The sequence below is a fragment of the Micromys minutus genome (genome assembly GCF_963924665.1).
Source record: "Micromys minutus genome assembly, chromosome: 13".
Classification (NCBI taxonomy): domain Eukaryota; kingdom Metazoa; phylum Chordata; class Mammalia; order Rodentia; family Muridae; genus Micromys; species Micromys minutus.
Window position 1 is genome coordinate 34,370,292 of NC_137982.1, and position 14,869 is coordinate 34,385,160.

At 45.6% G+C, this 14,869-nt stretch overlaps 1 protein-coding gene across 1 annotated transcript in view; it reads right to left on the minus strand.

Moving 5' to 3' along the window:
- The window catches only part of PLA2R1 (phospholipase A2 receptor 1), a gene marked incomplete at its 3' end in the record, with an annotated part of 131,746 nt that extends 123,590 nt beyond the window's left edge, over positions 1–8,156 (minus strand). The window contains exon 1 of the mRNA XM_080928054.1: positions 8,035–8,156. Within this exon, the coding sequence (XP_080784180.1) occupies positions 8,035–8,152 (118 nt within the window). The 5' untranslated portion in view covers positions 8,153–8,156. The remainder of the gene's footprint in view (positions 1–8,034) is intronic.
- Between the last annotated feature and the right edge of the window lie 6,713 nt (positions 8,157–14,869).

Consider the following 14,869-nt stretch of genomic DNA (forward strand, 5'->3'; position numbering starts at 1 on the left):
TATGTGTATGTGATGTGTTTATGATGTGTGTGTATGTGTGATGTGTATGTGATGTATGTGTGATGTGTATGTGATGTGTGTATGATCTGTGTGATGTGTGTGCATATATGTGTGTATGATATGTGTGTATATGTGTGTGTGGTGTGTGTGATATGTGTGTGTGTGATATGTGTGTGTGATGTGTGTGTGTGTATGAGAGAGAGAGAGAGAGAGAGAGAGAGAGAGAGAGAGATGTGAATGGTATATGCATGCACACTTGTGTGTGCAGGTACTCATGGAAGCCAAAGGAACTGGGTGTACTGCTCTGTCATTCTCAAATGTACTCCTTTGAGATGGGGTCTTTCACGGACCTGGAGCTAGCTGGAAGCCAACAAACCCCAGGGATGGTGTTTCTGTCGACCTCACTCCCCTGGTGCTGGAGTTATAGGAGGGTACTCAACCACACCGGGCTCTTTTCATGTGGGGATTTGAACTCAGGCCCTCATGCTTGCTCACCAAGTGTTCTTACCAGTTAACCATCTCTTCAGCCTCTCTGACACTGAGCAGAGAAGAGTGCAGGGGTTTGTGGAGACTGCATCCCCCTGTAACTCTGAGGGTGGGAAGCTTCTCTCTGGAGAGGTTCTCACTCTGTCAGCTCCCTGGATTTGGATTTGTCAGCAGCCTTTCAGTAAAGACAGGAGTTCAGATGCAGCTGCATGATGCTGACCCCATAGCAGGAGGGGTATTGTAAGGTGTTGAAGCAAACCCACCTTAGTGATAGAAAATCCGGATCTCTTCCTTAGGACTATGTGAACCAGATGTGAGAAACTTCCCATGCTCAGAACAGATACGCAAAAGAGGAAGGGAGACCTTCCTTTCCGGGGCTCTCTGTTGAAAGTGTACATTTCATCTCAAACCATTTGGGTCCTTTAACAGTCCTTGGGTTCCTGTCAATTGCCTTTTATTAATGAACTAAAAAGTACACACACACACACACACACACACACACACACACAAACAACAAACCTCCTCTGTTCTCAGCACTTTCTTCTCTTTTCCTTACCCTAGCCCAGTCCTCGGTTCTGAGGTGTCTTTAGTCTCCTGCAGCTTGTGAACCTGAATAACCACCCCCTCCCCAGGTCCACGGGTCCCCTCTTGCTAAATCTTTTACTTGTCCTGTCCCCTTTTTGTCTAATCTCCTCCAATCACTGCTTCAGGTTCTAGGAGGCACACAATGTAAAGGACAAGTGGGGGGAAAATGAAACCTGGCTTAATCAGCCCTACTGGGCACACTTCTGTGAGGCTTCAAATTGCCTCTTACCAAACCCCTGCAGGTGCATTAACCATTTAGACCGCTTTTGAAAGTTTCAACCATCCTGAGCCATTTTTCACTGTCCCCCACCCCCACCCCCAGCAAGGCTCTTTGCTGTAATTTTGTATCTTACTAAGAAGATTTAAAACAGCAAGGAATAGGTTTCATCCTTTTTCCTTTTCAGTCTATTCCTGCATTGTTCTGTTTCCATTTAACTGGAAAGCACCCAGCGGACATTGCTGGGGTAAAAACTCACCATTCACTGTGGTTCTGTTATTTTCTTATGGCTCGTGTTGAAACTATACCATCTTAGTCACGAGGGAGCAGGGCACAGTAAGACTGACATGTTAAACTCTCTTCCCAAATGCCTCCTTGTTAAAGCCCTGGGGGAAAGGACAGACTGAACCTAGTACACAGACAGAAAACAAGCCACCATCAATTGGAAATGCAATGTGTCCCTTCTAAATGTTTACACTGTGCTATCTGTTCCAAACTGCATTAGGACTGTAGCTGTTTAAAAATCAGTGTAAACCCGAGGTAGGTGTTGTAAAAGCAAATACAACCTGATGTTTAAGGTGGGATTTTGTTCATATCTTTATTAGGGGCCACAAATAAAGTAATCTAAACAACAGAAATTTATTTATTTTTTCCTGATTCTGAAGGGTGAAGCCAAGCTGGGGAGGGTTGGGCCCCTCGGAGGCCAGGAGGACAGGAGCCTCTCTCATTTGCTTTAGGTTACCTTTCTGACTCTCTTCATATGTCTATTTTTTATGCATGTTTCATCCCAAATTCCTCTTACTAGGAGTATACCACTACATACAGTTAGAGCCATGATAGCCAACTCTCTTTAACTTGTTTCCCTTTGGGGGAAAAACACTCCCCCCTTTCTCCAGAATAAGTTCTCATTCTGAGGGGCTGGGTATTAGGGTTCTACCATATGATTGGGAGTTGAGAACACATTTCAAAATGTTAAAGTCCGCCATCTGTGAAGGTTTGAATAGAAAATGCCCCCCACAGACTCAGGTATTAAAATACTCGGTGAAACTAGTGGGGACAGGGATGGAGTGGCCTTGCTGGAGGAGCCATGTTACCGAGGACCAGTGTTGAGGGTTTGCAGCTTTGCCCCACTTCCAGGTTGCTCTCTCTCCTTGTTTAAAGTTGAAGATGCAATCATGTGGCTTCCAGCTCTGGTCTCCTGCTGCCATGTCTCCCTCACCATTGAAACCATAAGCCCAAATAAACTCCTCTTTCTTTAAGTTGCCACTGGCCATGGTGTTACATCACAACAATAAAAATGCAACTGCTACACTGCCCTTCATATTAAATCATTTGCAGACTCCAGGGCAAAATAAAAACGCGTGCCCTCAGCTAGCCACAGAGAAATGGCTCTCCTTCCCACAGGCCCACAAGGCTCATACTCCCAGTCCCATAAGATTGGACATAGGTGGTCAGCTCTCAGCCTTCTTCCTTTATTTATGAGGTGAGCTTGCTGGCCAGTGGGAAGTCCAATTTCAGTACCCAGGCAGTGTGTGTTCTACTCCACGTGGGTAGCAGCAGCGATCAAGGGAATGTACCAGGGAGGGAGTGGTCAAGAGCCTGTCTCAGAGAGTAAAAGCTAGGTGAATTGAGTCCCAGGTTCCTGGCTTATCCTCTCATGTCCATCGGATTTACATAAGATACATAAACTCAAAGATGAAAATGACTAAGACCCCAGACCACAGAGCATTAAACTATGTGTTGGGGGTCCTTCTGAATATGAAACTCCAAGAAACTACATTGGGTTTATGCCCATGAATCCTTCCCCAATCTTCTTTGATCCAAGGTAGTGCTATAAGGAAAAATGTTCATCAGGGCCACACAACACATGCCTGAAACTCAGACAGAAACTGCCTTGGATTCCCAACTGCATACTAGGGTTAATTCTAGTGTTAGTGTCACAGGTGCCTGATGGGAGATACCTCTAGTCATGTGGATCATTTCAACGACATTAATAAAACCGAAAACAAACCTTAACTTTTGGATGTAAGGGCAGTGAGAAAAGACAGTTCTCACTTTGAATTTCCTGTTTATTTTGGTCCTTGCAATTTCTCAGTAATAACATACTCCTCTGCAACAACAGCAGTCCGGAAAGTATCATAAATTAACAAATCATGTGACCACTCACAAATGTAGACAGCTCTTGCTTTATTTAGTGGCCTATCACAGAGCTCGTTTTCCTCGAGTGGCTTTGCTTCATAGAAACACTGTAGTTAATCTAGTATTTATAAGGTGCTCTTTCGTTTGTTTCATTTTATTTAAAGTATAATATTTCTTTTCATTTCTATTAATTCAAGCCATGATTTATGTTCTCAGCTACATGCCTGAACATCTCCTAAAAGGCTTTCAAATACAGTTTCTGAACGCACTTGGAAGGAATGGTACATAGCTGTCTTAAATGTGCTACTCTAATTGAATGAGGATTTGGTAGTTAGGGGTGAATTCAGAAGAGAGCACAAAAGCACTGTTGTTTCTGGTCATTCAAGATAAAGAAATAAGTTGTCAGGTCAAAGAAGAAGAACTGGGCTCCCTAAGTGACTTAACCTTTCTAGTCATTGACTTGAAGCATGTTTTGGGTGACGCTTGTTACTATGACAATGACCAATGGGACATGAGATTAAAAGCATAATGATGAAGAGTTAACAGGAACATGAAAACCAGAAATCTATGTTAATATGCAAAGTAAGTGAATTTGATAAAGATCCAATCAGAAGGGGTGAGTGTAGTAAAGAGCCAACCAGAGAAGGCAAACAAGAAAAACACGAAGGGAGAGATGCTGAGAGACCATGGGCAGAGATGAGAGAGATAGGGTCCAGAGGGTTGGAGTAGTATGTGGCTAGGGAAAAATCTAAACCAGACTGGTCATGTTTTTATTTAAATTCCCAATCTCCAGATTAGGAGACTAGGTATTGCCTAAGGACATAGAAATTGCCTAGAACAGTGTGTAAACAAATAGATTTGGACATTTTTGCTTTATGAAAATATTCACTCGTACATGTGGGATCTGAGAGTGAGGTACTGCAGACACTAAGAAAACCTATTGATTGTCCTAGGGTTAAATGGAACCTCATGTTCCATGTATGGCGTAGTACCTTGCCAATTAGTGCCTTGGTGTGCTGATATTCAGCATGGGTGCATGTAAACTGGTATAGTGTCTTCTCCAGTGTTGAGAACAACTGGGATCTGGAAAGAGGGCATTTCAGCCTCTGTATCAGAAACGGCGCAATGGGAGAACATCGGAACTCCAACTCTTGCCCTGCTCGGCCTCCAGAGTCTCCCAGAATGCTCTCCCAGGTGCCAATCTCCCTTCTCTTCCTCCACTGGGGACTATTGCCTGGATCACTTTTCCTTACATGATGATTCTGGCAGCAGCAGGCTCCCCTTTGTTCTCTTCATCTGAAAAATCTTTAATGTCTAAACTGATCCGTCAATACTCTAGCCCAGTGCTTTGTCTACTGGTGGCTGTACCTATTAATGTAGCTCATGGAATGAGTTTAGTGTCATAACCACTGTGACAGAATAGACAAAAGAGTATAGAGTACAAAAATCCCACTATGATAAATTGGACAAGGGCATCTTTTAAATAAACATTTAGTTAAGCATATATCCCACATATACTGTGCATTGTGATATGAAATATTTCTGTGAAAAGGAGATTCTTGGCTCTGGTTCTAGTGTTGTTCTAAACAGTTGTTTTCTTGACTTCTTCTGCTTCAAATATCATTTTTCACTTCCTGTCCAATTTCATGACTGCTCCTGCAACTACATCTTCCCAGGAAGCTGTGAGAGATATACCGTTTGGTGCCACTATCCAGAAAAGATAAATCTCCCAGACTGCAAATTCCCATCGTCGGTTACCCTCCCTTTCCTGAATGTCTCTTGTCTCCTTTCACTTACTCATTTTAAAAGAAAAAAAAAGTAACCATATTTTAAAATTCACACTTGATGCTTCCTGCTAGGACTAACTTAGCTCAAACTTAACTTTCTAGATGATGTCTTTACTAGGCGGGTGATGGGGGGAGGGGAGGTGTTGCTTCATTCCAGTGGCCAGTACTTTTTGGGTCTCCACAGGGTACTCGTGGAGCTTCCTATGAGCCCCACACTTGCCTTGGTGACCTTAACAGGCCCTTTTCTTTGCACATAAAAGAGACTCATCGGGAACTTTCTGCTCGTTGAACTTTAAAAGTGGCCAGTGCATGGTTTATTGGCTTTCATATAAAACATGACTTGGTCTCCTGTCTCCCTTCACCCATATGCCTATCCACTATTTATCCTCCAGGACATGAGAACCCTTTGGTGGGTCTCCAGCTCCTCAGGCCGGTCCCTCCTCTGCAGCCCTTCAGCCCTCCACTCACTGTTTGGGGTCTTAACACCTACTCTTCTGTCTTTTTTGCCATTGTTTGTTCTTCTGTGTCTGTTTCTGGCTTCCTGGAGCCAGTGTCATTTAGTACTCTTGCTTTTCTATTCGAGGCGTGGGGGTGGGCAGCTGCCGCTGCTGGCTCTGGGCACACATCCTCAGTCCGGCGCTTGTTCACCTGCAGGTAAGTTCTACTCACTGGACAGATTGTGTTTTCACACAGGCAGGTCAGCAGCACACAGGAATGAATGTCTCAGGCACGGCAATAGGTGGGGGAGGAGGGCTGCACAGCTTTCTGTTCGTCTGTGGGCCCACCGAGAATCCACTGGTCCCTGTGAACTTGAGCCTCAGTTGCCCATAGAGGCTTTCTTCCCTTCTCTGCTCATTTTCTTTCTCCCTTACTGTGCTTCCCAGAAACCTCCCAGATAAACAATGGGCACGGCCATAGACACCTCAGGGATTCTGATGAGCCCAAAACCACACGGGGAGAGAGCACACACCATTTATCATAGAGACACCAGGGAGGCCTTGGTCCTCGCTCACGGATCTTCACCCACCTCCCTTCACTGTGGCAGGAGATCCACGGTCAAGGTATTGACCTCACAGACACTGACACCCTCATTTTACTTTGTGCTAATTGTCCAAAAGAGCCACCTCAGTCTGACGGAGCTCACTACACTTGTGGCACTGGGGATTCGACACCACAGGAGGAAGCTCCCACTCTGCTCTGGATGTGCATTGTGTCACAGGGCACGATAGGTGACACCCACAGGGACTACAACCGTGTCCTCTGCTCTGGACTGGGGTGCAGGAGACGAAGCCTCCATTCCTTTCCCCAATACTAATGTTTTGTATTTCCCGTCTTTGCTAAGAAAAAGTCGATGGTTTGCCTGTCTTCAATTCGCTTGTAATTCCATCGGTGCAGATAATGGGGTCAGGAGAGAGTCCGTGTGGTAGTTAGTACAGAATGCCCATGCTTTTAGCACACCAGCTGCCGTGCCCGAATTTGAAGAATCTCTGGGTCCACAATGTTGAACTCAGGATTTTCAGGCTGTACCTGGACTATATGCCAGGGAACTAGTGATTCTAATTTTCAAAGTGCCCTTGATTTCGGAAAAGGCCTCATTAGCCACTATCTCAGGCCAGGATTTGGGGTGTGCCAAATATAGAAAGGATTAGCTCACAGCGGGTGCTGACCCTGGGTCATGCTTCTGGTGCCTGAGTCTCAGCTAGTCTCACAAGCTGCTGCCCCCTCTCCTAACACTTAAGCCTAGGCAAGAGGCTAAGATACACTGTAGCAAATGGCAGGGGTGTGTACCTTACCCATGTATACTTAGAGTGAGCTTTACTTAACTGAAAAATACCTAAGAGCATTTCTGGATACCCCAGAAGCGCTGGTGTGGTTTAGCCTTGGTGAGCACAAAGCCCCCCGGAGAGTGCTCAGAAGTACAACTGAGGGGAAAAAAAATCTTTAAAATGTGTGCATATGTTGAAAGGAAATAAAAGAATAAAGAACTGGATGACACCTTGCTTTATGTCTCTTCTCCAAACGTATTCCGGGGACAGAGTGAATGGGACTGCCAGGAGGTTCCTTCTGGCTTAAGGTCACCTGCTTGCCTTCGCTCATTCCCAGTCATGCATTCCGGGAAACACCTTTTATGTCTCAGAGACTCGGTCCTGAGTCGCTCCTTCTGGACACTGATTTTTCTCTTTGGGTCTTCCTGTATGTGGGTTGGTGCTCAAACCTGTGCTGAACCGATCAGTTTGTACATGTGTCTGGGGCTGTGTAACTTAATTTTCAATGGCTCCATGAATATTATATACATCCACTGTTCCGCCTGGAGAAACCGGGACGCAGAAGGTAACTAGTTTCTGTACAAATCCCATCGCTGTCCACCCCACTGAGAGGTTGGCCTAAGTGCCCACTTCCTCAAGGGGCACAGCAGACAGGCCTGTTTGGGGATTCCCTAGAGAGTTGTGCACTCCGTGGGCCAAGTTCTCCCTTTGGAAGGGAATGAAATGAGACATCATGTTGTCAGCTTTATCTGAAAGGTTTTCATCAGCCCTTCAGAAAGTTTGCATTTTGAAACTATTCCTGCTCTCCTAGACACACATCCTGCCAGCCCGGAAAGCAAGACCTTGCCCCTCACCGCGCCCTAATTTGGAGGCCAAGAGGATGTGCGGAAAGAACTGTACGGATCGGGTCTGTCCCATCTGCCCCGGGACTGTGCACGAACAACCGCAACACAAACTTGGCCTTGTTCTTACTTGTCTTGCTCAACCCCGACCGGTTTCCTGCCCCAAATCCCGGTTGCCGGTCTGCTCCCACCCCGGCGCTGGGGACACTCACCACGCCACTCGAGGGCCGATTCCTGGGTGTGAATCAAATCTTGGGCGCTGCCCTGGTGAACCCCCAGCAGCAGCAGCTGCAGTGAAAGTAGCTGCAGCATCGCTAACCATTGCACCATTAGGCACGCTAGGTGACGCCCACGGGGACCACAACAGTGTCCTCTGCTCTGGACTGGGGTGCAGGAGGCAAGAGAAGCCTCCACTCTTCGCGAGGACCACGCCACTCGGGAGCCCTAGAGATGAACTCGCCTCCCTTGTCACCACAGTGTGTACACTTGGGGCTCTGGGCGTGGAGACGCAAATAGCGGAGTTTCCCCCGCCCCGCCCACACTGCCTTGGGGAGGGAGCAGGAAGAGGGGCCGGGCCCTGTGCTGCTCAAACATTCCTGCCTTTTGGGGTAAGGAGAAAGCAGGGCTAAGGCGGCTGCGTGGTTCCCCTTCCCAGCTCCACGAGAGCTCACAGTCCCTGGTGGCGATGGTACATCCCTCAGCAGCCTGGATGAGCGAAACGATCCTCTCCAGGAGAAGAAGTTTGCCCGCTGGATTCGCAAGGGTTTGGCTGCCCGCACATGAGTCAAAAGGGCTGCCCGGTGAACTCAGGCCTGGGACGCCTCTGGAACGCAGAGCACAGGAGACACCTAGGGGCCCGACCTGGTCTCCAACATTGCTCCAGAGTAACTAGAAGTCACCTCCAGCTTTAGTCTCATTTAAAATAACCCAGGCTTCCGGTTTCTTAGATCATTCACATCTAATCAAATACCCACACTGGAGAGTTGAAGAACCCAGGCAGAATGGCGGGTGACTGGATCTCGGTTACCTCCATAAGTTGGCAAAATTTACTCCCTAAATTAGTAGACAACAACAAATGAATACAAAACATCAAGCTGCCCAAACCCTGACCAGACGCAGTCTTTCTAACTGCTCACCTTCCCCACCAAATAACGAGCATTAAGTATGCAAGAAGCATTGGATACAAGGCATGACCGGACCGTGGCATATCCTGTAAAACAGCATAGGGAAGACAGCAAAAGGGAACCTGGGGGAAGGGGAACAGGCGAGGGGATCTTGGAAGACCCATCTTTCTTAGGTATTTTGCTAATAACAAACCGGACAATTACAGGTACCAGTGCCAGGCTCAGGAAATGCGCCTCTGCCTACAAAACGTAGCCACGAGTGAGGGTGGGAGGAGATAGGGGCTTAGGCTTGCAGGAACCTGGGCAGCTCGCTGGCCGAGGATAAATAAGCCTTGCGCTCTGTGAGCTAGCAAGATGTGTATACTTCGGCCACAGCGACAGTCTTGAGAAGTCCTGGGATTAGAGGCATCAGGTGCATGGCTTAAGGAAAGATGTCTGGTTGTCCTCTTGAGAAGGAAATTGAAGGATCAAGGCTGGAGAGGAAGGTGAGAGAAAACTCAGTGAATACCTCCAGCCTACAGCATATCGGTATACGCACGAGTCCGCGTCTTTCCTGACAATATGACAATATGCAGAGAAAAGCGTGTTGTGAACACCGCAGACCACGCAAGTCTGCAGTCACCAACACCGACTTTCTGTTGGCCTCAGAAGCACATTACTGTGGGAAATGTTGCCTGTAGTGGGAAGGCTCAGCCCTGATTAGGCCGACTGGCATCAGTTGTGGCAGGCAGGTGCAATCTGTGTGGCCTAATTAGGCAACCGAGTTGGTTGCTGATATCAATCTCTGGAGGGAAGCAGGGCAGTGAGACCAAAGGGGAAGCGAGACAGGAGGGACTGGAGTGGGCTCTGTCCCTCGATGAGTGGGAGGGAGAGGCTGGCTAAGATGGGAAATGGTAAGGAACAAAGGTTAGGATGAAGTTCTTATCCGGGAGCGTGTGTGACCAACAGTGCAGCCACCAGGCACCCCAGGACAGCAGGCAACATGGTTAAGTCTTTTACTCGCTAGGGCCTCAATTTTAGTTTCTGTATAATCCATGCAAATAATATTCTGAAGTAGCAGAGGGAAGTAAGTCATATTTCACCCTCAAAACAATTAGTATAATGAGGAGGGGTGAGGGCAGCTTCCTGGCCTATGACTGCATATCATGCTCAACATTAAAGACTCAAAAAGAGCTACCATGTTCATGTCTTCCCAGAATATTACCACTTCAAGGCCGAGACCCGTGGTGGGTTTTTTGTTTTTTGTTTTGTTTTGTTTTTTTTAGCCTCTGAGAAAAAGACTCATTATGCGTATCCTGGACTTCCACTTTAGGTTTCCGAGGCGGCAAGAGGGATGGTGGCAACTTGTCTGGACTGTGACTAACTTTCCCTAATCGTTTGTCTGTAGAATGGGCAGAAAAGCCTTAGCTCTTGTGGGATGATGTTCAGAATGTTTATTAAATGAGTAATGGATGTGAAGCACGGAGCACGGTCTACCCTGTTGTATCTATCCACCTCTGGGAGCTCTGGGTGTGTGCGACAGGAGGATACAGGCCAGCAGAGCAGGCTCCAGGCAGGACTCAGAGCAAGGCTGCAGTGTGCTGTGTCCCTGGGTATGTCTCCTGCCCCCACCAAGAACACTCTGGGCAGAATTCTACACCTGTGACCTGCATACATCTTCCTCTTCCTTTTTTTTTTTTTTTTAAGATTTATTTATATGAGTACACTGTCACTGTCTTCACACACACCAGAAGAGGGCATCGGATTCCATTACAGATGGTTGTAAGCCACCATGTGGGTGCTGGGAATTGAACTCAGGACCTCTGAAAGAGCAGTCAGTGCTCTTAACCACTGAGCCATCTCTCCAGCCCTTTCATTATCCTTTTGACTTTGGGCTGTTTACATGTCTGTCTCACTTGACTGTGAGGACCTTAAAGAACTGGCTGTATTTCACTTCTCCGAGACTCCAGGACCCCACCCTTCAAGAGCTCCTGCTGAGGCAAGCACACATGGAGAGTATCTTAGCATCCTGGCACCCCACTTTATTTGGGTAACACATACAACCCTTTATCATAAAAAGCACATGGCAGCTTGAGGCTTTACTTGCACACAGTATACACACACACACACACACACACACACACACACACACACTACGGAATAGGCTTCTCCTCCCCTTAAAAACAAACTTAGACCAGTCTGTTGTTCAGTCCTTTGTTCAGTCAGGAGGCCAGAAAGCCTAACTGGATTTGAGTTCATAAGACAAAACTGTCTTCAGGTGGACTGTTTAGGGACAATCTCCTCTTTACCGTCTCACGACTATGCACAACTGAGTGTGCATATAATTAAAACAAAATGAATTATGAAAAGGGACATGCACATTGAAAAATTTTCCTATGTCACCTAATTTTTTCCAATCAAAATAGAGAGCCACCCAAACTATACCCCTTAGTAAGCTGAGGGTCTGGGATTATTCGGATTTACCAGTCTGACTTGAGTCTTAATTTTAGTAAAATAGAGGCTTTTTATTAAAACAAAAACAAAACTGGCCAGGACCAAACCAGAGCGTTCTCTAGGTAAGACCTTGACTATTGTTAGTCTAAGTCAGTTAAAAGTGAAACCCACAAGTTCTAGTTTTGGGGAGCAGATTAACTCTACCCGGTTTAGGTGCAGACAAAGCTTGATTTTGCAATAGATGTCCAGCAGATGCCCCAGTCATCCAGTGGTTGATGCGTGAGAGTAAAACTTAGCAGGTAGCCCATGAATCTTGTGCCCATTATCTTGTAAGAATAGCCGAGGCAGTGAAAGATTTTTACTGCAGTCAGTAGTTTTTAAGAATAACGTAGCTGTACTGGAAAGCTGTCCATCTTGGACAAGGTAACTAACAGGATGTATTGGTAATAACTTCCTCATGGTTTACAAGCTACGAACACCTTTGTTCTTACAAGTCTTTTCAACACAGTAAGTTAGTCTCTAAACACAATGCTCACTATCACAGTAGCCAGTCCACCACCACTACCTACCCTTTTAGACTCCACAGAGAAGGCAGTAACTTGGGTCCTTTAGTGTCTTCAATGGATGGCTTGGTGTCAGTCACTGCATTGTATTTCTCACTGTCAGTCGATGTTTCCTTTTAAATCTATACTGTTGCTCTGCTTTGAGTAAAGCTTCCTTACAACTTTTCAATCTGCATGGAATTCTATTTCATTCTTGAGTGAGACCCAGAACCTGGAGACACCATGTTTAGACCCTGACCACCATTAATACTGTCAATGAATGATAAACAGGAAGAAGGAAAGAAAAAGGACACAGTGTGGGCTGGCTGGGGTGGGGGGAAGGAGGGAAGGAAGACAATAAGGGGAGAAGGGATGGGCTTATGAAGCATATAGTATTTGAAGTCATTTGAAAATTGAGAAAACCATTTGTATCCTGAATTGTGTAAATAAAAATGGTTAAGAAAATGTGTGCATTTAAAGCTCAGTGCTGTGGTTAGGGGTAAAAACAATGAATTGTTTTAATCACTGAAGCAATTAAGATCTCAGCAAGAAAGAGTGAAAGAAGTCAGAATGAAAATTGGCCAAAGTACCACATTTCTGGCTGGACCTCGTGTCATTTCTACAGCTAGAAATGAGAACCAGAGTTAAAAAGTGTGACACGAATTGTCTAAGATCTGAGTCCCTTGGGAGATGGACATCTGAAGAACAGCACACCAACTAAAACTGACCCAGCCAGGGAAGGATCTGACTGAATAAAGAGCTTCTGTTGTCTGCCTACTCTGATGGCTTCCCATTGGCCAAACCCCACAGGAATTCAGCAATCAAGCAGGTCCACAGAAGTCAGCTCCCTGTATCACTGAGCAGAGTTCAGTGCTGTAGGCAGCAAGTCAGGGGAGGCAGATGGACAAGTTGATGCACCACAGAGAGCAGAGCAGGAGTCCTTGATGGTGTTCCTAGGGGTGATAGGCAGGGAGAAGACATATCTTGTGATAGCAGAGGCTAGCCTATGGCATGTGGAATGTATTTCAAGTACAAGGACTCAAAAGCTTGAACATTCAGGGTTGTAGATAGCTGCTAACAGCCACTATCATCACTGGCTTGTAATTGTATCATGACAATCTCTGCCTCTATTGTCACATAGCCTTCTCCCCTGGGACTTTCTGCATTTTTCACTTGGTATTTCTATAGCAGTACTAGTCATTGGGGTTAGTATACATCCTGGCATAATGGGGCCTCAACCTTAGTGATTCTATCTGCAATGACCCTTGCTGCCAAAACCCTCATACTCTCAAGCTCTAATGCACAGATTTAGGGGCATAATTCAGTCATCTCAGCTACTGTGTAATCAAGTTGATGTGCTCCTGGATATTTGCTCAAAAAAGCATATATTCATAAAATATTTGTGCACTAATCTTCATAGTAGCTTTACTAGAAATAATAAAACAATACAAGAGTTTACCAGGAAATAAATAAAGAAATAGGCACCAGTAACGCCATACTTTACTGAACAATGAAGTATGCTCTGAGAAATGTGTCACTATTAGTTTTATCATTATGTGAACATTTCAGGGTATATTCAAGTTAAATGTCCATGATATTACTAGAAGACATTTTATGGGGCCTGTTTTAGTTTCTTTTCCTTTTTCTCTGACAAAATACCAGGACAAAAGCAACTTAATATAGAAAGAGCTTATCTTAGCTTGCATTTCCAGCTATCATCCATCATTGTGGGAAAGTCCAGACAGCAGGAACTTGAAGCAGCTCTTCACATTCACAATCAGAAGTCGGTGAGAGAACGCTTTGCGTTCATGTTTGCTCTCAGCTCACTTTTATACAGTCCAGGATCCAAATACAAGAACAGCACCACCTATGTCAATTAATATAATCAAAAAGACCATTCATGAACATGCCCATAGACTATCATGATCTACACATTTCCTCACTGAAACATCCCTTCTCAGTTGATGCTAAATTTTGTCAAGTTGGTGATAAAAATTAGCCATCATGGAGCTGCTGTCAATACATGTGGTCTGTCACTGATTTGTGTGGCCCCTGACTGTATATCCACACAAAGCAATATTTGTTGATCTGCAATAAACAAGAAATGAGCTCTGGGACCTGGCAAGTTGGACCAGAGGGTAAGGCCACTTGCTGCCAAGCCTGATGACCTCAGTACTATCCCTGAAATCCACTGGTGGAAGGAGAGAACCAAATCCTGCAAAGTGTCTACTGACTTCAACATGTATATGATGGTGTGTCAAAACACACACACACACACACACACACACACACACACACACACACACACAAAATCAAAATAATGAACTCTCAATATATGCAGTAATACAAGGTTGATGTCTATATGCAGGTGAGGGCAGGCACAAGATAAGGCAAGGCCTGTGTTGGGCAGTGAAAAAGAAAGGTGGGTACAGAGATTTTTTGAGAGGTGGGAGAGATGAAGAAGAAGAAGAAGAAGAAGAAGAAGAAGAAGAAGAAGGAGGAGGAGGAGGAGGAGGAGGAGGAGGAGGAGGAGGAGGAGGAGGAGAAGGAGGAGGAGAAGAAGAAGAAGAAGAAGAAAAAGAGTAGGAGGAGGAAGAAAAGTATGACTCATTCCCATATGGCTTTAAATAACCACAGGTAGCTATGAATATCTTATAAGGGACAGATTATTACATGACAATTTGTATCATCTAGGTGAGCAGTTTGTCACAATATCAACTGGTTCTGGAGAAGTCAGAAATTTTTATAACAAAAAAAAGGGTTTGCCTCTTAAGGGAAAAAGAAGTAATGACGTATCCCATATAAGAAGGAAGAGTTGGTCACGGGGCCAAGTGTGTACGCTGCAAGCATAGTTGAGACTTATCAACCAGTCAGTACCTAGCTGCTGTTTGGCATATGTTGTGAAGTAGCTGGGGCCTTCACCTCCTCCTGGGGTGGGGAGGGCACAG